The 24,187-nt window shown below is 41.2% G+C and overlaps 1 protein-coding gene across 5 annotated transcripts in view; it reads left to right on the forward strand.

The window, feature by feature from the left end:
- The first annotated feature begins 719 nt into the window (after positions 1-719).
- Positions 720-24,187, forward strand: part of SSBP2 (single stranded DNA binding protein 2) — a 194,326-nt gene continuing 170,858 nt past the window's right edge. For 2 of the 5 annotated variants that reach the window (XM_042788068.1, XM_032995482.2), the window contains exon 1: positions 722-861. In XM_042788068.1, the coding sequence (XP_042644002.1) occupies positions 803-861 (59 nt within the window). In that variant the 5' untranslated portion in view covers positions 722-802. Of the gene's footprint in view, positions 862-24,187 lie in introns of all 5 variants that reach the window. The other 3 variants (XM_042788070.1, XM_042788069.1, XM_032995481.2) reach the window with 3 other exon arrangements.

Raw genomic sequence — 24,187 nt, forward strand, 5'->3', positions numbered from 1 at the left:
CCCACTCTTCCCAGCCCTCCGGGGAGGGAAGGGTTTGACCTTCGGTGCTGAGGAAATGGGGGCGCCGGGCAGGTCTCTGCGGGAGGTGCCCGGTCGCGGGTGGGGTGGGTGGGTTGGGGGGTCCCCGAGGGGGGTGAGGGCCGGGCTGTGAGGGGCCGGACCGAGGAGGCCTCGAGGGGGCCACAGGGCAGCGAGCAGGGCGCGGACCCTGAGGGGACTGGGGGGCTGGCAGCAGCCGCGGAGGGGGCTCCATGAGGGGAAGGAGCGTGTGGGGAGCTGAGAAGGAAGGAGGGGACGGCGGGGTGGTGGTTGAGGTGACAGTAAAAGGGGTGGTGGTGGGGGCGACCGTGCGCCGGCTGCGCCCCCGGCCCGCGGGGTCGGGGAGGAGGCGGAGGGGGACGCCGGGGCAGCGGGGAGGCCGCGGGAGCCCGGCTGCCGCGCGAGTCCGGTCCGCAGTTTGCCGCTCGCCGCCAAGCTCTCCCTCGCCCGGCAGCGGCGGCGGCGGGCGGGTGGCGCGCTGCGCGGAACAGCCGGTTGTTTAAAATCCTTCTAGAACCGTTTCTAATTCCCCCTTGCGCCGGGGAAGGGAGAGCGCGAGCGGGGGGGGAGGAGCCGAGGGGGGGGAGAGGAGGGAGCAGCCCGTCCGGGTCTCCGCCTGTCGATCACCGCGCGGGGGGGCGTGCCCGGCCGGCCGGCCGGCCAATGGGGTGTGTGTGTGGCGGCGTCTCCATGGTGACGGGGCTGTTCCTGGGGAGGCTGTGATGGGTTGACAGGTGCGTGACAGTCGGAGCTCTCTGCAGGCATGTACGGCAAAGGCAAGAGCAACAGCAGCGTCCCGTCCGACAGCCAGGCCAGGGAGAAGTGAGTACAGCCCGCCGGGCCGCGCCGCGCCGTTAACGCGGGCGCTGAACCTGCGCGCAAAGTAACTTCGGTGCGGGGCGGCGCGGGCGCGGCGGCGGGAATGGCCGGGCTGGAGGGGAACCCGGCGCCGCCCGGGCCGGCGTGAGGGGACAAGGCGGCCGCGCTGCCCGGGCGGGAGAGGCCGCGGAGGGGAGGTCCCCGCGGCGGGACAGCGGGCGGCGGGGCGAGGGGGGAGCCGAAACGGGCACCCTCCCCCCCTCTTCCCTTCCCCTTTAGCGGCCGGTCCTCCGCGGGGCGGGCGGCTGAGCGGCGCCGGGCTCTCCCCCCCCCCCCCCCCCCCCCAATAACCTCTCACAGTCCCCCGAGTCGCCGTCCCCGGGGTTCCTGGCGGCGCAAGGTGCCGGGACAGCTTGGGTAACAAAGAGGACACGGGAGGTGTGGTGAGGTGTGAGGTTGGGGGGGGGGGGGGGGGGAAGAGGTGGTTTTGGGAGGGGGTGCGGGCGGGGGCCGCTTCCCAACTCCGCCGCCTCTCAACTTTTCCCCGGGACCGTGCAGCCCGGCGGCCGCGGCCCCGCGGCGCATTGTTCTCCGGGGCGCACGGCGGGGGGGGGGGCCGCCGCGCTCCGGCTCCCGCCCCGCCAGACAAAGGTGCTGCCGGTATGGGCACCCCCCCCACACCCCCTTTTTTTTTTAGTTTGTTTTTGTAATTTTTTTTTTTTTTTTTTGGTGGGGGTAGCAGTGTTCGGCAAAGCTCCCTCGCACCCCCCCCTCCTCCAGCTTGAATCCGACTGATGCCGAAACAGCCTGCGAAAACTTCTTTTTCTTTTTTTTTTTTTTTCCTGGGGGGGGGATTAAAAAAAAAAAAACAAAACAACAAACACAACACGAGTAGAATCTCCAGCCGAACCGCGCGGGGGCTGCTTTATTTTCCTCTCCCTTCCCCGTGTAAACGCGCGGCTCCTGGCGCGGGCAGAGACCGGCGGCGCCCGCGGGAAGCGGCGGGGACCGGGCCCCCGCGCAGCTGCCCGGCGGGATGCGGCGAGCGGGGCCGGGAGGGCCGGGGCTGCCTTCCCTCCCGCGCCCTGCGCCGCGACCACCGCAGAACTGGGGAGGAAAACGAGTTTTTTGGGGGGAATGGACGGCGTCTCTTAAGTTGTGGTGTAGTGGCAGCTTCTTGGCGTTAGTGAGGCCGGTTTAGCACGGGGAGGAGGCGGCGGCGGTGAAGGGGGGAGGAGGAAGAGTGTCGGAGGTGGCTGCAGCCTGGGGGTCGGGGTGAGGCTGCTGGGGGGGGGGGGGTCCGGAGCTGGAAACCGCCGGCCAGAAACTAGGTCTGCACCGACCCGCTGCAAAAATCGCATTGCTCCAAAGCACCAGGCTCGATAGCCCGGGCACGGCTGATGAGTTTCCCTTCAGGCAGTTTGTCTTGAACCTTCACCTAAAAGTTTTTTTGTGTTTTTTTTTTTTTTTCAGTTGTTTTTTTTTTTTTTTTTTTTTTTTTCCCCTACAGTATTTTAGAGACTTCCTAATTCCAGAGACTGGCATGCATGCTTCCTGGAACAGCAGCAGGCCAGGCATCCCTGTTGCTACAGGAGAAGGAGATGCTAGGGGAAATTTAAAGTGGTATTATGTTCGTGAATTTCACACGTAACTTTGTAATGGAAAGGTAGAGGAAGACAGAGGCAGCACTGACAAGAAATGTTAATTGCTGAGATGGTGTGGGAGATGCAACTTGGGCACTAAAATCTAATCAACTAGTGGCACATTTTAATCCTGGTGTAGGAATAATTTTAAAAATAATTGCTAAGTGGTTAGTGGAAGTGTTGTTTATTTGGTGGAGCAAAATTATACAATTAAACCATTTTCTTGTCTTATATTGTTGCTGGTGTTTGTCCTGAAGGGCACTGTAGGATTGCACTGGGACTGTTTAAAACAAATCTATAGGGGTGCTGTTTGTCGGATCAGGCAAAGATCATGTTCTTTTCATTCTGCTTTGCGAAAACTACCCAATGGAAGCCACACACACAGCTGTTCAGGTCCTAGGGCTGAAACTTTAAACTGCTTTTTTTAGTTGTCTTCTTTAATTTTAGCTGTTTTTTCTTCTGGATTCTTGCTGCCATAAAGCATGTAATATTTCATGTGGTATGAAAATGCTTAACAATTTTCAGGGCAAGCCTGCCAAACTGACCTATTGCCAAGTAGCAACTACCCTCCTAAGTTATGGGGGGCCTGCTAGATGGTGCTGTTTGATTTAAATACACTTTGTCTCCCACTCATTATAACTAGCAGCTGGAAATGTGAATTCCTTATGTATAGATTATTTTATGCAAAACACTGCAATGGTTTGTTCTCAATTAATGGACTTGACAGATCGGTAACTTCTTGGTAGCATCTACTTACAGATAAACACAACTGGGAATTTGGAAACACCCTCTTCCTCTCTCATCTTCCCTTCTTACTCCCCCTCTGCCCCCATAACCATCCTTTAATGAAAAAAAAAAAAAAAGCCTAAAGACTTGGTTTATGGTGTGGAATACTCTACATTCTGGACTTTTTTCTATTACATCTTTTCAAATTTCTTCTTAGTAGATCAGATTACATTATTTCCATTTTCATATGCTTTCTTTCTGACATCTAAAAAGCTGTTATTATTTATTTTTTTTTCTTTATTATGACATTGTTTTACAGCGATGCAATGCTGCTCCCAAGGTGATGCATGAGTTCTTGTTCAGCTCAAAAAAGTTGCCATTGAATTAAATAGCTCTACAAAAATACAGCTCCAACTTCTGCATGAGATTGTGTTAATTTGAAAACCACAGAGAAAACATATGTTTGACTGATACATTAAGTACTTATTTAATCAAGAAGAGCGGGATTATAATTATGTCTAATTTGAAAGTTTTTAGAACAGAACACGTAATTTAACTCTGTCGTGTCTCCTCCAGGTTTTAAGTATCTAAAATTTGTAGCCACTAACAGATCTCCAAAATACTCTTGTAATAATTAAGGAAATAATAAAACAAAACACTACCTCGGGTTTGGATGGCCTAATTATATGGAACATGTTTCTTTTCCATGAGGATGTGTGCCAGTGACAGGACTAGGGTGTGAAAAGAGTATTTATCAAGTGTGGAAAAGATGTGTCTCGTTCAGATGTTGTTTGTAATCAAGGATGTGATATAATTTTCAGACCAATCCGGTGCCAAATATGTTTGTAGCACTGTATCTCACTGTATGCTGCCTTTAATATTTATGTCCTTTGAGGTTATGTAGTTTCTATTAAAATGAACAAGTTTTGCAAGTCATTTATAGTAGCCCTTGGCAAATTTTCAGTTCCAAAGATGGCATTCATTTTATGGTCTTTCTCTTTGTCCCTTCTGCCTGACCTTCAGGGTAAATTATCTGTATTATGTAGTTTAACAACACATGTGAGGTGTGGGTAGATGAATTTGGGGAAAAATAATACCTGATCTTATGATGGAGAAGTACAGTACAGCACAGCTAGGTAAAAAAATGAAGGCACACAGTAGTACCTGAGAGGTGTGAAGAAGATGGAGAGAAGAATCATAAGTGTTGTTGTGCCCCTTCCACCCATTCTGGAACAGGTGTGACTTAATTTTGGGTTCAGGCCATCCCTATTGCATAAGGGATGGGAAGGTTGTGTTAGACAGTGGCTCTTCCGCCATTTGTGCTGTGCTGGGACCAAGTAATGCTCTCTACATTGTAAAAGGAAAAAGACTAGAGTTCTTCTAAACATCTTTTGTTACCTCTTCTGATTTTTTCCTTATTCCTTAAAATTGGATTAATACAGATTAGGAGTTTGGACCTGCTAACATTTCATTGAATGTTGAAACTCTGTTAACTTTGAGTCTTGGAGAAAGAAGGATCAGACTATACAAATTTTATGCAGTTTTTCAAACAACTTCTGTAGGCATTTTCATCAGCTGGGTGACTAGAGACTGTGATTTACTTTGATAGAGAGGGATGCATAATCAAAATAAAAACATAGAAGCAAGCATTGGAGTCGGTTATTGATTGATTTTCAGCTTGGTGTGGGAGAGGATGTAGAGAAAATGAGAATGTTTGATTGCTAGTATCATGGTATTCTTGTTCCATTTTCTTGCATGACCCTAGTTGTAAATGTCTCCTAAGTTTGCTTTTGGTCAGTTGGTCACATGGAGGAAGATGGACATTCTTCTTTTCCACTTTGCTGCTGCTTTGAAGAAGAAAGAAGATGTCTCCTTTCCTGTTTGTCCTTAAGTCTGTTTTGGGTGGTTGGCTGTTTGGATGCATGGCTGCTTTATATGAGTGGTGTGGATTTCTGCCTTTGTAGATCTCTCTTCCCAGTTGGGAAAGCAGAGTGAAATTTACACAACTTCTGTCATTTTCTTGTTGATGGCAGTACAGTTCTCTGTAAATAGAGAAGAACTCACAAGTGCTTTCCTCATGTGATTCTGCTGCTGTTGAGGAGAACAGAGATTTCCAAGGGCTTTTGTGGATTTGTGGATTTCTAGAGATAGGTTTTGGGTTTTTTCTTTTTTTTTTTTTTTCTCTTTTTTTTTTTTTTTTTTTTTTTTTCCCCCAAATTTGGAATGACAGTATTGCATGAATTTATGGTTAGGTTACATTTTTTTCCACTGTAATGCTTGTAAGCTACATAAAACTAAGATACAGATTACAATTAATTGGCCTCAATGATAAATTTGCTGCTTATTCCTGGGAATTGGTGAACTATTTTTCAGGTTTCAAGTGGTGAAAGATACATCGATCTCTGGTTCTTTTTTGTTGTTGTTTTTTGTTTTGTTTGGTTTGTGTTTTTTTTTTTTGTTGTTGTTTTGTTTTGTTTTTTTCTTTTTTCCCCCATTTGAAAGCAAAATTGGTAGTTTAATTTAGCTTGTTTTACAAAATTTAGATTTGTCTCTTGTACACTGATTTCATCCATCAGGTCTAACTTGTAAAAGTTGCAGGTGTACTGCTCAGGGAGTCTATGAACATAAAGCTTTTCCACATTTTAGAAGAATATATTTTTTAATAAGGAAGAGCACAGAAGGGAAGGTTCTGGAAATAGTAACTATTCACCAGTATTTATTATTGATCACAGTGCTTCAGGTACTCTTTTACACTGCACAGGTATCTCGGACATCTTATCAAGGCATTTCAGATAATATATATGCTGCAATTAAGGCCACTAAGAGTAACTGCTTTTGCAGCTGATATTTAACAGGTGCTGATAGTTGGAACAGTAGGTGTGGTGGACCATAGAAATAACTTTAGAATAGCAGTGCCCTGAAATACATACCCAACTTTCAGGTGTACTGCTTACGGCAGGGGTATTTGTTTCCATACAGTCAAGCACATACAAGTGCTTTGTTGGACTGTCAAGAACCAAGGAAAAAAAATCTTCAGTTTCTGCATTGCTTCCTCCACGAAAAAGGTCTGCTCACTTAAGGTATTTTGTTTTGTTTTGTTTTCTGTGCTTTTTCTTAATGATGAACATTATGAGATGACTGATTCCAGTTTTCACCATCTCTGCAGTGTCGACCAAACTTTTGCTACTGAAGAGCAAGGACTTGCAGAGGCCACTCAGACACACTGGGTACAGCAGATGCACTCTTGACTAGAGTGAGCTCTAAGGGGTAGTTAAATTTTGCTGGAGGAGACAGTAGTTAATAGAAACTGGTAGATATTAATAATTCATTTTGCTTAAATTACAGGCATGTAATAATATCACAACTATTGAAGTAATCAAGCAAGATTTTCAGAACTTTGCCAAACTTTCACTGTTTGGGTGGAAAATTTATAATGGCATCAGTCATGTGCTTATGTATGTGATTTCTCTGTGTGTAAAAGTTTGGTTGAAATAACTTTGGCTCATTTTGAAAATCAGGCAAAGAAAAAATGTGTTTTCCAGAGTTTTAAAAGTTCTTGCAACTTTCACCATGGAAGACTGAGAGTACCCCTTCTCCTTTGAAACACTTGAAGTTTAGTTGAAAAAGGATGAGGGATTTTATTCCAGGGATGTGTTTTTTCCATTTGCATGACAAAGCATCTGAATTTAGCCAGGATACAAGCCTTTTCAAAAAGATCAATTTGCATATGCTTAAGGCTGACTAGCTGTAATCGCTGAATGTTTCATCTTTGCTGGAAGCGCAGCAGATACTGGGATCAGAGGAGTGGTTGGAGGGGGAAAATGGGACTGGGCACTGGTGGGGAGGAGAGTGTAAACATGAGCAGTTGGAGCCTGCAGCCGTGAGATGCCAGGACGTAGAGATAATGGGGGTTGGCTTTTGAAGGAGGATGGAGGAAGTGGGGTGAAAATGGCTGATCTGGAGAGAAAAGACAGAGAATCGCTCCCTAAGGGGACTGGCATGGGTGTCATAAATCTGGGTGGGAGCTGGTGCATCTAGACAAGGAAAATAGACCTGGTGCAGAGCAGGGAGTAGAGCCAGGACAGTGATGCCTTTAATGAGAGAGGTCAGGAAGTGGGAGGTTTTTATTAAGTTAGGAGAAATGTACTGTCCCTCCAGGTGCTAGAAAATGACCGTTCCTTTGCTGCCAGCAGGTACCTGTGAGACTGAAGGGTAACATGTCTTATCCTCAAGATAAAACCTACAAGTATCTCTGAAATACTGTTTTGACTGAAATAGCAGGGAGTTGTGTGGTAATCTTTAAACCTGTACCTCTGCTGAGTTGTCAGAGCTTTGGGAGGGAAAGATAGGATTTGCTGTTCAAAAGTAGCTGGAATAGTGTATTTGTGTGCCTGAGTGCAATGTCTGGATGTTGTACTTGCATTCTCAATAATGTTCTCTTAACTTGGAAAATACGGATGTATACTAAGCATTGTTCTTACTTCGTGTTCATTTGCATGTTCACTGATTCATTTTTTTCCTCTGGAAAAACTGTTTTTTTTTTTATTGTGCAGAATAGTGCATTGTTTTCATAATGAGTAGCTATTTGATAATTTGCTATTTTGCTGTCATGCAGTATATGCCTTATGGCTGGCTTGCTGTTTCATAATACAGCTGTTCCTAGAGGAAGAACATGTTGTTTCTTTGGTGCCTAGCACCACAGCGTCTGAGTTTCATGAACCTTTAAAAATATGCACCAAGCCACTCCTGCCTGCCTGTTTTAGAAATGGCAGTGAGGTGCAGAAAGGTGAAAGGCAAAAATATTTGCTGATTATTGGGTGCCCGATTTGAGCTGTTTAGCTCTTTTTTTTTTTTTTTTTTTTTTTTTTGGAGTGCCACATAAACCACTGGTATGTACATAGAACTTCCATCATCTATTTTGCCACTGATTCTAAGAACACGATACCATTTTATTATGTCGGGCATCCAGAAGATGAGCAGCAGAAAATGATTCATCCCCTGACCAAGTTTGCTTCAGCTGGGTGGCTTACAACACAGAGCCATCAGGTGGCACGCCCAGAGGTGAGGCACCATTTTAGGTGGTCTCAGAAAGATGGACCCATCTGCAGCACGGTTCCTCCCCCCAGTCTGCCATCCCCCCTGGTACAGCACACCGCTTCTGCCTCAGACGGACTGTGATTCAGCCCAGGGCAGGATGGAAACAAGCAGTCCCATGAGCTACAGAATGGGTGAAGCCTGATTTTTCTGGACATCTGTCATCTTGAGGTCATGCTATGATGTTTCTGTGAAAGTGAACAGATGAAGCAACTTGTAGAAATATAATACTTTTTTGAGACTGCCCTCTCTTTTTTAGTTATACTTGAAACTGGGAAATTAACTAAAAAAGTTATTCAGGGTGGACAGTTGTGTACTTACACACAGCATGACCTTGAAAGGTTGCTTTCCGTAGGGAGGGAGACTATGAATACATGATTGTATGATTCAGGGTGGCATTGTAATGGGGTAGAGGCGCTTCACCATGGCTGCTCCATGAGCCCTCAGTGTGCAGAAAAGGGCACAGTCTTGCACAGCCGAATTTGGTACTCTGCAAGCACAGGCAATTAGCAATTGCTAAAAATGGTTGCTTTTAAGAGTTTTCTGCAAAAGCTACTTTGATTACCGGCAAGAACACAGCTAGATCATGTTGTTTTTTGCCATGAATACTCAGTAGCTGTAACTTCAGGGCTTCCCAGCAGTGTTGCTTGGGATTAGGGCCACTTGATTCCTGCTTTGTTGGTGTACAAACAGGCCAGAAAGGAGTGCTCGTTCAAGTTGTGGCAAAACTGAAGTTTCTTTTTCAGGTGTCTGCTCTGTTGGCCCAAACCCCTAACTCCAGATTCTTCAGGTAGTGGTCAGGTAATACATAGCTGTTGCTTCAACTACTAAGAGAAGATCTCCCTCAGATAGCAACAGACGTGTCAATTCAGAAACCTTGATGACCTCCATGCATTCTTCTCTAGGTTTTAGGGTATTTCTCTATGTCAGTTCCAGGAAGGTAACAGGTGAGAGTCTAAAATGTTCTTTTCTAAGAAACTGGAGGGTGGCAGTAGTCAAGACCCTAGTGTCCTAACTTTTTTCTTTCCCATTTCATTAAATAGAAAAATATGAAATAGAAAAAATAAACTGGAAATTTTTGTGGTGGTTCATTTTTGCCACTTCTGACATTCTGTGATTCTTCTGGACTCCTTGGTTTTTCTCCATATTACTAGTAGTGTGTCCAGATCAGAGCACAGAACTGAGCAGAATCAAATAATTACCTCTCTTTTGAGGTCATATATACTACTTGGGTTTTATATATAAAACATTGCTCCTAATGCTCCCTAGAACACTTGGTGATTTTTTTTTATTGTTGTTTTGTTGTTTGGGTTTTTGTTTGTTTTGCTTTGTTTTGTTATTCTGATAATCCGTTTTGCAGTCCACATGCCCTCCAGGTTCTTTTTACAATACTGTTACCTAGCCAATTATTCCCCATTTCATATTTGCGTATTTGATTTCTTGTTCCTGAGCACAGTACTCTACATTTTTCTGTATTGAATTTTTTATTAACTTTCCTTATTCTGATCATGTCCCCAAAAGGGCTTATAATCTTTCGCAATTTATGACCTACAGTTTTGTATTTCTACATACAACTCATTAATGAAAGTCTTTTAATGGAATTGGCTTAGGAGAGCAAGAGCTTTCTTGAAACATTCTCTCATTTGAAGAAACATGATGATAATGATTCTTCCATTATTTTTTTTGTGTGACCATACACCATTTTTTCATTTCATGAAGGCTGTTTTCTTACATAGATATCATGTGATAGGCAAATAATCAAAACTCATTTATCTTAACTTTTAGTAAGCCATCATAGGTATTCCTCCTGACCTTCCCTACTGTTCAGTCTCCCAAGTAAACCAAACAGAGATGATAGGTTCTTTTTCTTGGCAGATAATGTTGATTCTTACATTTATATTCTAAAGGTGTTTATAATTTCTAGAATTGTGATTTTTTTGGAATTAAGTTTCTGGGGTTGTTTTCTGTAAATTTTTTAATAGTCAAGCTGATGTCTGGATGAAAATTCTTGGTTTTGTTTTTTGTTTTTTTTTTTTGTAAGATGTTATACATGTTATGATATGCTAAGAGTTTTCTGTTACTTTTTTTGTTTTGTTTTATTTTCTTCAATACCAGACTAGTGTAATATATGTAAACAGACCAAAATGTTGACTCTTACTCATGTGAGTGCTTGGAAAGTTGGACAGCTCATTTCTGCTCACCTCTATCTTGCTTGCTGATCTGAGCAGCAGCAGAACTTCACCCTATCCTGTTGTGTGAGTTTGAGTTGAACCTGAAGAGCTAAGTAAGTTCAGGTCTTAATTTCTTTTTTGTTTTGTTTTTTTCTTAGAAAGTGGCCTAACATTTAGGCTGTTGTATACCAACTTGACAAATATCTCCCTGTCCTACTCTCCAAAGTGCCTCTTTATAACTGGCCTCCTGAAGCCCTTCCTCTTCTCTTTGTACCTCCATTCCCTGTGCCCAGAGCAACCTAAGCCTCTTATGTCTGAGCCTTTGGCTTCTCCAGACCCCAGCCTGCATGGATCTTTGACATCTATATCTTGGTTTTAGGCAAACCAGCTTCATTTGTGATAAAAGAGCTAAAATGTAAATGAATCTAATTCCTGTTGCGCATTTATTTTCTGTAGGCTTTTCAAATTGCTTGCAGTCTTTCTTTGGCAAGTGTGTTGGAGTGTTGGGGTCTTGATTTTAAGCCACGCCCACCTGTGAAAGAACAGTGACCAGCTGGATTTCCTTCAGAGTGTACAGAGAACATGCCTTTTTCCCTACCTTGTTTCCTGTGTAAATATCAATTAGGAAATTACCAATTTGTAAAAATCTACATGTTGGAAGTCAGACTTGTGATGGCAGATATGGTTTGTCAGCTGTGGTTGTGGATTGTGAGGGTTGTCTAGCTCCTCAGTGCCTCCTAGCATTGAATTCACAGGCTGCTTGATCCCATTGTTGTTAGGCTTTACAGTTTGCCTTTGGGCTTGTGCTTGCGCTGTTCAGTTGTTCAGGACAGAATCATCTAAGTGGGAGTTGATGGTGATGTAACCAATACTTTGTGCTAAATTTGTATGGGTGTAGTTGAAGTACAACCCTTGATGTTAAACCCAAGCTCCCCGTGGGATTGATCAAGCCTAAATTGCCAGTGAAAGCACTGGTTTGGTAATTAGGCTTGGCTATTTTGCTTCTTTTCTATCTCCCATTCCTAAATAAATAACTGTCTTTGAAAGAGGGAATTTTAATGATGAAGAAGAAATTAACCTAGAAAGGTACTGACTACACAGTGTCTGTGTTTTATATTAACTTTCATATTATTTGCAGAACCTCTGACTTTTGGGAGAGATTTAACCTCAAAGCAAAACCAAACCCCTATAATTCTAGAAAGAAGCCAGTGTTTTGAAAATACAGAAGCAATAAGTTATCAGTATATGTAAATTCCAGTGCACGCAATATTTTTTTTTGTACTGATACTGAAAATGTCTTTTTACTAGCAGATGCATTTTAAATTAATCAAATGAGTTTGGAAGTTAATAAGAAAGTTCCGCTCTTGGGATTATTTTTACAAGTAGTTAGAGGAAGGTAAAATACTATCTATGTTTTCTGTAGTAATGAACTTAATTCGTACAAAAAAGTGGCAGGGTTAGTCTTGGAAACTGTTTTTATAGGTTAAAAAAAAAATACAGCAAAATCAGTAGCAACCTGAGGTAGCTTCTGTTTTCACGTTGACCTTTCCCTAGGAAGGACTGTGCTTTCTGAAGAAAATACTTGAGTGCAGCAATGGAACTATAATTCCTTAATAAATATGTTGTTCTTGACAGTCTCAGGACAAAATGGATCATATGCCTGACAGGCTGTATGATTGTGTCGTAAATATTCTGTGATTTATGAGGCTAGAAGTAAGGATACTACCCGATGCTCCTACTACGGAAGTTGTGGTGCTTTATCAGATCCTTGTAATTGCAACAATGAGATTTGGTAAACCAAAGCCCCTTTGCTTTCTCCATGCTAAATGTTTTATTTACTTCTCTCCCAGCTAACCCCCAAAGAATGGGGGCCAGTCTTGGATGGCTCCAATTACTCCTGTTTAGGTCAGCCTTTGAATGGAGGTGGTGGTGGAGAGCTGATGGACACTATTTTTATGGTTGGGAGTGTGGATGAGTTAATGAAATTTCATCAGTTGTATTAGGAGTAATGAAGCTCTGCTGCTGAATCTGAAACTGCCCTAGAAGCGAAGGTTGCAACTCCAATTGACAGTCTCTTGAACTGTTTGGCTCCTTTATTTGTTTATTACTAAACCCTCCTAAATCAGTTTATCTTGTTTATTCTGCCTTGAAACGTGAATTGCAAGTCAGAATAATACAGTGAAAAGTTGTCTGAATTTACTGCATCTTCTCTAAGCATTTCCTAAACTTTGGTAAGCTGTTGCTCGGTAGCTTGTTCCAGCAGTCAGTTTGGAATAATGCAGAACTGCTGATGCCTCCTGCCACCTCAAAGGTAGGGGATGTCCTCCCTTCTAGAAGTCAAAAAGAGTTCTGTGATGATGCTAGTGTTAACAAGATGTTTGTAGAGTATTATAGATGGAAGGGTTGTTTTAAAAATTTGGAGACCTGAGGAATTAAGTTTGGTTTTCTTGTGTGTTTATATGCATGTTCTAAAATAATATAAATTGAAGTTGATTTTTCTAGGTTGGAATAGGAAAAGTATGTGATCAACAAATAAACACTTAGAGCTTGCACACAGGACAGTATGTAAAAAAAAAAAAAGCTAGAAAAGATAAAGGAGAGCTTCTGATCAGAAGATGAGTAGTGAGAGAAGTACAGAAATACGCCTCTAGTAATGCTAATATGCTTGACAAGCAGATCTGAAAGGTACAGTACATTGGTGTTTCTGACTTCTGCTGCAGCTCCTCAAATTCAGTGTCACTTTTAATTTTACTATCTGTACATATAATTCTTTAGGAAACAAAGATGTTTACTCTTACGAGACCAGTATCTGTGGACATGTGTAACTGCAAACCTAGTTATACGTATTTTAAGATGTTTTTAGAAATAAAATGAGAATATAATGCAGCAAAACACAAAGCAAGCTGTTTCTTACGTTTCACAGATGCAAGACTTTATAATTTGTCCATCTGTAGTTGGGGAACGTGTAATGAGTGAATGAAAAAATTATTTTGAGTGATTTCACACAACATACAAAATAGATGAACTGACTGGAATACTGGATGCAGGTATATTTGTATTAATTCTAATAATTGAGAAAGTTACTTACAAATCTGTCCCAGTATTCTTCAAACAGCACTGTAAGTCTGCAGTTATTTATTCAAAACTAGAGAAAAAAAAAGTTTGGAGTTGCCTGGTTTCAGTCTCCAGTTCTGTGTGGGATTACTCATTTGGAAAAAAAAAAAAAAAAAAAAAGAAAAAGGCATAATAGGCAGGAGGTTTTCTTGTCATAAAACCGTAACTATTTTTTCTGTAAAACAATACAACTGAATTGAGTAGTGTTTCACTCATATTACTATCTAGTAGAGCTTTTATAAAATACTTTTATAGTTGAGAAAGGATGCTGTGGTTTTAATATTTAGCCAAACAAATGCATTTGAAAATGTACAGTCAGGCCTACAACAGATCCTGGGTGCACCTGTTCCATATTCCACGCTCTTGCACCACACACTTTTGACAGAGAGCATCGGCCAAAAACTGCAGGCTGTATCAGGTACTCTAGGAAGATTCACAGCAATAAAACAGTCTTGTTTCTCCCTGTTTGATACCATCTTGATCCTTAGTAGCCTGAACTGGTAAAACACTCAAAACATCAGCCAAATGTAAAAATCTTTGTTTCCTACTTTGTTGGAGCATCCAGCTTTGCACACCTAGTGTCAGTTCACAGTTAAGTACTAGTTACGGAAGTATACTTGTGACAGTCTTCATTTTCATGGTTAAAGCACTTGAAATGCTCAAGTCCTTTAGGTGGATGTCCTCTGGCATGGCCACAGACTTTGAAACAAATTGGGAGTGTTAGAAGATAGTGTGGGCAAAGCAAAATATCAGCCCCTATTGGCCAAAGACTCCAACTACCATAAAGCCCTGAGAAGGCGGCCACAGGAAAGGTTCAACAGCCAGGGAGCCATATTTTCATCAGTCAGGTGCACAGGGACTTTCTGCTATTGCAAGACTAGAGATGATGAAGTGCAGCTGATACGAAACACATGAAACTTAGGAAAGGGTTTTGGTATTAGTCTTTCTTTAATTTCTCTTTGCGCAGTATATACATTCAATAGACAAAACATAATCAGAGGGGCTCTCTGATACAGTGATTTTTTTCAGAGAAGAGCTTTGTTTCTACAAAGGGTTGTGTACTGAAGTGCACACACTTCTGTTCAGCACCAACACTGGAAATTCTCACTAATTCAGGATATGAGTGGAAAACTAATTGAGGGAAATGAAGAGAGAAACCTAACCTGTGGACAGTGTTGTATATGCCTCAGGCTTTCTAACACCTTATTTTGAAGCATTCCAATAGGGCTGTAAAGGGAAACAAGAAACTAGATTAAAGAGACCAACGGTGTAATTTGGCAAAGTAGTTGTTGTGTGTGTGTTCTGCAGCATCAGAATGGAAAAGTTTTCATGCTCTTCTCACCTTTGTGATTCTGTTAGAGATTTCAGCTGAACTTAAAGCCAGTTCTATGACAGTTACTTTTTAGCATGCCTTTAACTTTCTTTGAATTTCTGGTTTTCCAGTCCAGTAGCATATTTAAAGAATTGACATAACTGAAGAAAGGTGACCATTGCATTTTCCCAGTCTGAAATTGAATGTATTAATTTTCACTTTTGTATTGTGTATGTTTGTATGTGTATGTATGCATAGGTCTATGTATTTATTCAGGCTTGGAAGGGTTAATATCTTTGTCCTTTGAACAGGCAACTGGACATTACCCACAGGTATTGAATCACAGAATCAGGCTGATTAAAAAAAAAAACCAAACCAACCAACAAACCATTTTGATTCAAATGGGGAGTAAAATTGGAAGAGGCATTTTCAGAGTTAATAGACTAGCTGCACTCTTGATCCACTTCAGGCTTATTCAGCGTCACCCTTATACTCTTGTCAATGTCTCTTGGTATAGAACTGGGAAATTTACTGTGTCTTACCTATGGCCTGCATATGGTCTGTTGTGTAATAACTGCAATTACCTCATCAAGGCTGACTTTATATTCAGAATACCTATGATTTACTTCTCTTTGAGAGCAATGACAGGAGTAACCAACAACTAAACTTCTTAAAGCATAACATGTGTTTAGAGCAATGTGAATGTAATCATCTGAAAACAAAAGCTGTCTGTATATGTAATTTTTCTTTCTGTCTAGGAATGTACATCTCCCTAAATGCTTATCTGGTAAAAGAAGCATCTGATTCCTCCAGAAAACTTCCATCAGTGTGTCTCCCTGGATACCCCCCAGGCAACTGACACAAGCTTAACAAACAGATAGTATTTTCTTCCCTTTTGGGAGCCCAAGTGACCTGAAGAAGCTTTTGTGTCTCAAACGTTTATACTTTTTTGTTTTCCTTTTTGTTTGTGGGGATTTGTTTGTTTGTTTGTTTGTTTTTGTTTGTTTGTTTGGGTTGGTTTTGTGTTTGTTGTTGTTGGTTTGGTTTGCTTTAGTTTTGTTTTTTCCCCAGCTCTTGTACCGGGGCTGGAGTCCAGAGTAGCACATTTTGTTGCTGAGAGAATATCACAGTGATTCCTGTTTTGGGGAAATTCTGAAAGCGGTGTGAAAACCAGGATGCAGTACATGGTGCTGTCCTGTTTTCTCGCCTGATGGTCCTCTCCTAGCTGATTCCTTACTATGTGTGTTGCAGAAACAATGTGTTTATGTGTTGACAATTTTAACTTCATTACAGTTGTTCGTAAAAGGTGTGTACTGTGATATAGTATACTGAACGTGGTAGGAGTATGTCAAATGGGTAGAGACCTTGTGCTTTGGGAAAGGTAAGGTTAATGTACTGGATGTAGGGCACAGGGCAATGTGAGTGGAGTGGGATCTCTGCTCTTAAGCTAGCAGCAGATATTTTAGCTAAACATAAATATTCAATGAGGACAGGGCAAACGTTTCACTTTTTTAGACAATACATAAACAGTCCTTAGTATCAAGGTTGTGTTTGAACCCTCTTTGCTCCACAGCCTTATGGCCATAAGGGTCATAAGATAAAAAACACTGTGTATTCTACACTAATATACAATGTGCCTGGCTACTCAGAGGTGCTTCTTTGACCAGGCTTGCCATTTCTTCCCTCAACCCACTGTTTAGCACAGGAACCTTCCCAGCATTTTTGGTGTTTTTTCATCCAAAATGTAAAAGCAAGAAATTAGTTCTATAAATTGGAAGAAAAGATCATAACATCCAGTGACATGATTTAATCCACGAGTTACACTGTGACATTCCTTCAGTGAAGATGTTGAGGTGTCTTTAAGTAGTAGTCAAGGTTTTTTTGCTTTACATTCAAAGTTTCAAATTCAGTAAATTGTTATTTTCCAGCCCGCAGATGGTCTGCCTCTTAGTATTCTGTATTTGTAATTTAGAGCCCCAAGAATGTCACTGCTTGAAGTGGTTGGGATATGAGTATTTCCTGTGTCAGAATTATCTTTTATTTTCTTTTTCAATGTCACATGGTTTGCAAAATTAAGTAGATTTCATCTATCTCTTGGACGTTCATATAAGTGATATTCAACTACAGTGTCTGCTGGAGGTCAGCAGACTTGTACCGTTTTTTCCCTTCTTTTCTGAATTTCTATTTCTCCAGGTAAGTGGAGATGTTAGTGCATCCTACTCTTCTGTCAGATGTTGCGTGGAAGGAGGTACTCAAGATGGTTGTAAAAAATCCAAACACTTTTAAGTGTCTCTGGTGTAGTATGTAGAAGTTTTCTTTATGTGATTATGAAGGGGTAAGACTGTGATACACTTTAGCAAGATCATTTGTCTTTATGCAGTTCCTCCAGCTTTTTAAGAATTTTCCATTCAAAATAAAGTAACATGATACCATTATAGATTATTTTCTGGTTTAGTTCTCTTAAAAAAATGTGGTTGCTTTGTTTCTTCTATAGTTGACATGAGCCTATTCTGCTGGACTTCTTTACTCTTACGAGTGTTGAAGGCTGTTAAACATAGGTGGATTGTGCTTGCTATTCAATACACTGCCTGCTCGCAAAAAAGAAACAACTGAATGATGTGCATATGTCTATCTACAGACCAAAACAAAGCTGGCTCATATAGTTCTGGGTTTGCTAGTTTCACTACATCAGCTTAGATTTGAAAAATAAATAAAGAATGCAGCCCAGGTCTGGAAAGGTTGTTGGCTAAGAGGTTAATTTAAAATATCTATAGCCTTTAATTTCCTCTTGTAGGTGTTAGCAGCCTTCTAGAGGACCATCCCACTTGAGGGGGAGAGTTAACCTCAGAAGAAGGGGTCAGGAGCAATCATTTACTCCCTTTGGTCATTTACCTTTCTCTGATGATCTTGAAGGGCCACCGGTCATCCTTCAGGGCAGGAGTACTGTGTGTATTATGAAACTGTTGTGGTAACCAGTTCAGGTTGATGCCAGGGGGCGGAGCTGTGTGTTTTGGTGGTGCCGGGAGTGGGGAATTGCTGTTGTCCTCCCACCAGGACTTCACCGTTGGGTTTGCATCCCTCTTCCTCCACCCCACCCCTCCTTCGACTGTGTACTGTACGTTGATAGGGGTAAGTCACCTCTTTTACTATGTTTTGAATACTTTCTTCTCAAATGTAGGGTTTTTTTCTACAGGGAAGGGAAAGAATTTATGCTGTCCTGGTTCCTTATTTTTATCTGCTGATTTATTTTTAGCCTGAGATATTTAGCTATTTGAGCCTCTTTACATGTTTTCCCTTTTTTTCCTTGATATATATTAATTGGGGGGGGAAATGGTTCTCGTCAGTTAATATATTCATGAGCATGCTTGCTGAATTGCCTGCACTTAGTCCCAGGAATCTGAACGTTTCAGAATTGGGGGGAAGTTTGAGTCCTGGCCTGAAGGATTTGTATCAGCCTCATTGCTCCATTCTCTGACTGATGCTGCTGTAGCTATGTTCTCACTAAATCTTCCTCTTCATTTTAAGAGGTGGTGTTTATTATTAAAAAAATATATGTTAACTATCCTCTGCTTAAAACCACTCAGAAATAAATAGAGAATCGTAAAATGGGAACTTGCACTATGAAATATAAATTCTCTGAAATTCTCTTTGTTTCTCTTTTTCCAAGGTATCTTCTCAGCATCAGAATCCACTGCCTTATTAATAATGTTACTGTTTTATTGGTTGCCTGGCTAGTGGTCTGATGAAGTTCTTTAAAATTCCAAATATCGAACTTGCTGGCATAATAATTTAATGGATCCTACTATCATCAGTTCTTTTACCTTTTCTTAACAAAGTTTCAGACTAAAGATGCAAAGCTGTCTTGTTGCTTTGGCAGGGCTGTTTCTGTGTATTGAAAACAATTGTCTGTCTGAATAATAATTTTGTTTAGGTCTCTAGACTAATATCTTCTCTAGGCAAATTATTTCTCCAAATTTTTTTGAGAATATTATTGTTGTTAAACTTACTGGTTATACATAGGTTTGATTTAGTGAAATGTAGTGATTCCATCAAATACTCCAGAGGTGTCTCTCTAAGACTTGAGAGGTGGAGGTGAGAGGGACAGATGGTGGAAATCATGTTCAGTTTAAAATGAGAATTAAATGGCATTTGCTGTTGGTTATAAATTGCCCATACTACCTTTTTCTCCAAGAAAAATATCTTATCCCCTCCAAGATGATTGTTTATATACAGCAATACATTACATTGCTCTACTCCTCTCCACTTAGCTATCTGATGCAGTTCTGCAGAGTGTGGAGATCACTTTGTGCCACCTATGTATAGTCTTTGTCTTGAGTCCTCTGGTTGTCAGTCTGGTCTGTGGCATAAGTTAGAGCTGCTTGAAGGCTGCCCGCAACCACCAGGATATATCCTATTAATTGGGACCAGCTGGATACAAGTATGTATTGGCAAGACTACAGCAGCTCTACACAACCCATTACAGCAGATCTTCACCACCCAATTCCTTTGGGGACCTTGAACCTTCCAGTAGTCATTTGCAAAGCCGAAGCCTTAAATCTGGCACCTAAAACAGTAGTTTGGTATTGTTTTTTTTTTTTTATATATTTGTTTAATCCTAACTCCCCTGCTCCTCCCTGAGATTGGGCAGTCACTACTCACTACTTAGACATAAATCTCTGTTTGAGGATCCAATTTAATACCTGTGCACCAGTGCTGTGGTTTTGTTTTTTATTTTTTTCCAAAGCACTTGGAAAGATGTTTGTGCCTATACTTACTAAGCACTGAGGAGATTTTTTTTTTTTAGTAAGTGTAAACTTTTTGGAAACTTGCCATTTTAAAGTTGTAGATGGTAGGGCCTTTTAAAGACAGAGGTTCCATGTTGTACTCCTAGATACCAGCTGCTTTCCATGCTTTTTTGCACGGAGGGTCTCTATGCACCTTTCAAAATGGAAGATGCTGTTTTGCACAGTCATTCTCTGTGTTTCAAGGTGACTGATGCTGCTGAGAAGCTGTGAAACAACACTACTACATTGGTTATGTTTGCTCTGTGTTGAGACTTCTCAGTGGGACTGCCAGATTAACTAAATATTAATCTTAAACTTCTTAACTATTAGAGAAAACAGTCAAAATTTCATTGCTTTTAATTGCTTTGTAATATTGGCGTTTTAGTTGGAAATTTCTTGATTTTTTTCCTTTGCAAATCATGTCCTAATAAGTTGGTGTTTTTTTTTTTTTTTTTTTAATTTTTTTTATTTTGCTGACTGAATTTCCTGTGTAACTTTTTTTAAACTTGTGTGAAGTTCAGGGATCCTAAATAAACTGAGCAGCTGACTCATCATTTTTGCCATTTATACTAGTTTTTTCAGTGGTCCTTCCTGAACATGGAAGGCAATACAGTAAAATACTTGGAGGAAAGGAAGATGTGACAGAGAATCTGCACTGAATGACTTCAACTCAGTGTACAGAAAATTTCATAGTCTTGTTTCAAGCTTATATTTAAAATCTCCTATTCTAATAATGACCAGGCCAACTCCTGCTTTGCTTATGAGATCTGACAAGATTGCTGTCCATGAGATTTCATTTGTTATATTCATGGCAGCCCCGGGGAGTGAATAACTAGAGCAGGAATGAAGCTGTGCTTTCCTGCACAACACAACAGAGCTCCATAGCAATTTGGCCACTAGCAAAAACATCAGAAGCTTTAAATAGATAAATAGATTAAGCTTTGTCTCTCTCTGTATTTATGTAAAATACACAGTTGCATGCAAGCATGAGCCTAACCCATTAGCCAATGTAAAAGAAATGGGAGATAATCAGCTGGTCAAGCTGAACCAGAGTTTGGGGAACTGGAGTGCCTTGTAAAACCAGTTGTTAGTTACCAAGTGTCTCCTGTAAATCTTCAGTTCCAGTTTACTGGGCTTGAAATTTATTCCTGATGTTGTAGGGTTTGCACCTACCTGTGGAAAGGTTTTCGAGTTGGTAATCTTGAATAAAGTGTAAAAAGCACCTGGGGGGGGGCTAATATTCCCTTCTTATCTGCAAAGGTGGGAGCGTGCATGTGAAAGAGAAAAGCAACAGCCTATAGATCTGCCAGTTGGCTTTGAAAACTTGTTTTCAGAGTTAACACACAAATACTTGGAATAGAAGTATTAGGGGAACCTGTTCTCTGTTTAGGGTAGTGTATTGAATGCTTAAATTTGAGATTGAAATCACAAACAGTAATTTGAGAGTTCAGTGATAGGATTTGGGGAGTTTCGGGGTTTTTTGTGTTAGCTTGATTTGAGGATGGTGATACCACTTCAGCATGTTATCATCCAAGTTATGGTCAAGTCCACACAAGTTTTGTAGGTTATCTAGGCTTTTGATGCATCATGTATTAAACACAGCAGACGGGAACAATGCATATATACCAGGTCTCTAACAGAGATTAGTAACTATCTGAAATATAAATTGTATAAATTCTTTCTCAGCGTTTTTGGGGGAAGACTTGGCACATCTTGAAATGAGAAGTGGTAACATACTCTTTTTTATTTTTTTTTCTACTGTTTTAAGGAAAGCTCTTCTATAGATTTTTGAGTGGAAAATAAAAACTTTAAAAGTTTGTAAACAACAGGAAAGATCATTCTGGTCTGAGGTGAATGATGAAAATTTTCAGCCTCTAGATAACCTTTAGTCTTACATTCCTTTATTTCAGTAATGTTATCTAAAGATAAATACTAAAAAATATTTGTTATCTCTTGTATTTTGCTTCCAGAAAAAAAAAAAAATAGTATTTCAGTGGTTTAATGAAATCGTCATCATAGAGGTGTGATCAAATTTATAAAACATTAATTCATAATGTTGCCTGCCACTTGAACTTGGTGTGATATTTCTCATGACCAAGCAATAGCTTATTTTTCTTAAAGTCAATAGGTAAGATTACTAAAATAGAGAGAGGTACTGAGAAGAGTTTTCTCTGGTTTAGTAAGTGCACCTACCAATGAAATGAAAAGATGACAATGATTTTTTTGCATACTTAGATTTATAAGTATTGCATTGAAAATTAATCAGATTAAGTATAAGGTTTGGTTTCCTGAGGAATACTTGCAGCTGTTGTGCTGACCAAAAAGTATTCTCAAGTAGTCATAAGAAAACATCCAGCTTGTCTAGCATGGTATCAGTGAGAAGCCCCACGGCTGCTGAAATACAAACAACGATCTACCTGCAGCAGTGGAAGAGAAAGCTTTATAAACAGGACATGAGCAGTAGGTCCTCTGGTTTCTGTAACACTTGGCACAGGAGTGCATAACTGATAAAAAAGGGGAGCAAAACACAGCAAAAATACCAGAAGGTCTTGAGTGTGCTTTGTGTGAGTGTAAAACACAGAAACTGCAAAAAAAAAGGTGCCTTACACCCAGTGCTCATGAAGCAGCTTGTCTCTGATGTCCCCAGCAGGTCTGAAAGGGAAATGAAGTGGGGGCTGGTCTGTGAGTTCCCCTTTTTCTCTTTTAGGGTAACATCATCTCAATAACTTGAAGTTGGGCAGCACTTAAGGATAGGTGGAGTATGACTGCTTGGGTTTGGGGGACACAGTTTGGAAATGACCTGGATGTACGCTACATGTTTTACTTCAAGCAGCCCCTGGCCAAGCCACAGACCGTGTGCTGTCCTGGGATTGATCTTTAGGAATAAAGATGGGAATCGCTCATCTTTAGATTTGCTTTCCATGAAACTAAAGTGCTCCTTTGTACCTCTCGGTGAGCAGCTCGGCTATACCACGCATTAGTTTGCTAGCATGAAACAAATTGTACCTCTCCTTCAAAACTACAACACAAGAAATGTGTGATCCTGGTGATAACAGCCAGGATTATCTTTCTGTGCACCAGCAAGGTCTTTACTGTCTGTCTGTGGAGATGTGTGTTGTGTGGTATGGGCTTTATGAGGAGATCTTTTTTTTTTCCTTTGTTGGTCATAACAGATCTGGTTGGTAAAAATGTTTTTTTTGTGATTTTAAGGAGGTCTTGGTAAAAGGCCTGGTAGAAGGTTAGACTCTCAGAAGTAGGTGGTGAAAGGCCCGGTTAGGCTTTGCTCACCATCAAATCCCGATACTCTCATGGGCCTTAAATCCAGCCTAATGGCTGATGCCAGTAACAATCTACTTTGGAAAAAAACTCTTTTATTACGAATTATCATTCTGTTTGTGGCTATTGCATCTGCAGGGACAGTTAGAGAAATTGCGGGATTCCCCTTAGAAATACTTTGTAAAGGTAGGCTCCATGGGGACACAGACATACTTTATGTTCGTCCTAGCAAGACGTGTGTCTCCAACTACTCCCTCTTTCCCCCTTTTCCGCATTTCTAGGGAGGAAGATAAACTGCATGGTTTGACAGAAAACACTGTAAAGATAAACATGTTTCCAAGTGCATCTCTCCATATGTAGCAGTTTCTTGATTACTGCAGGCTTACATACATCTTATTGTCCCTTACACTGTTTTCAAGGGCATATTGTTTTAGGTCTTGGGCCTCTGTCATTTTCTCTGGGGCACAAGACAGCTGACAAGGAGGGTTTTAAATTGCAGTCTCTTTACCTTTTACTGTGATTATCACAGAAAGGCTTGAGTTCTCTTGGAGAGAGAGCAATGAGGAACCATTGAGTAGCCATCTTCTAAAAAACAATGATGTTATTTAGGTCAGAAGCACTGCAAAGGGAACACATTACAAAATAACGAGCAGCTTTTAACTATGCTGATCTTGCTGGGGTTTTGAGTTTCACATTGGACTTGACAGATCTTTTTTCTCAGGTTTGCTTGTTCAGTTATTATTCCCATACTTGCATCTTTTTCCCCACATACGATTCTTGTTTTATAGTTTAAGGACATCTTCAAAGCTAGTCAGTGTTTCATACCTACAGGGACTAATCTTCAAAGGACTGGACAGCTGCATAGACAGAGTGCTGGAAAGTTGTATTCATCTCCCTGAAGGGTGCTAAAGATGTTTTTAGTGACTCCCAAGTTCTATGTGGAACTGGCTTGTTGACCAAGCAATAGAAAGATTACATCACCTGTACAGGTATGATCATCCATGAATATACCAATGTGCTTTGAATACCTGCGTCTGCTGTATTAGCACTTAATTTGCCTTGGTAGAAGGAGACCAGCAGATGTTGGTAGAGAATGTTGTAGTTCCTTGCACCCCTTCTTTCCTGCTGCTGTAACCACCATACCTGCTCTTCTGACTTCTGTCTGGTACGTCCAGCTAGCCATCTTAGGCTGTCTTGGCCCAGGGATCT

The sequence above is a fragment of the Tyto alba genome, unplaced genomic scaffold (assembly GCF_018691265.1).
Source record: "Tyto alba isolate M040663 unplaced genomic scaffold, T.alba_DEE_v4.0 Super-Scaffold_13, whole genome shotgun sequence".
NCBI classification, from domain to species: domain Eukaryota; kingdom Metazoa; phylum Chordata; class Aves; order Strigiformes; family Tytonidae; genus Tyto; species Tyto alba.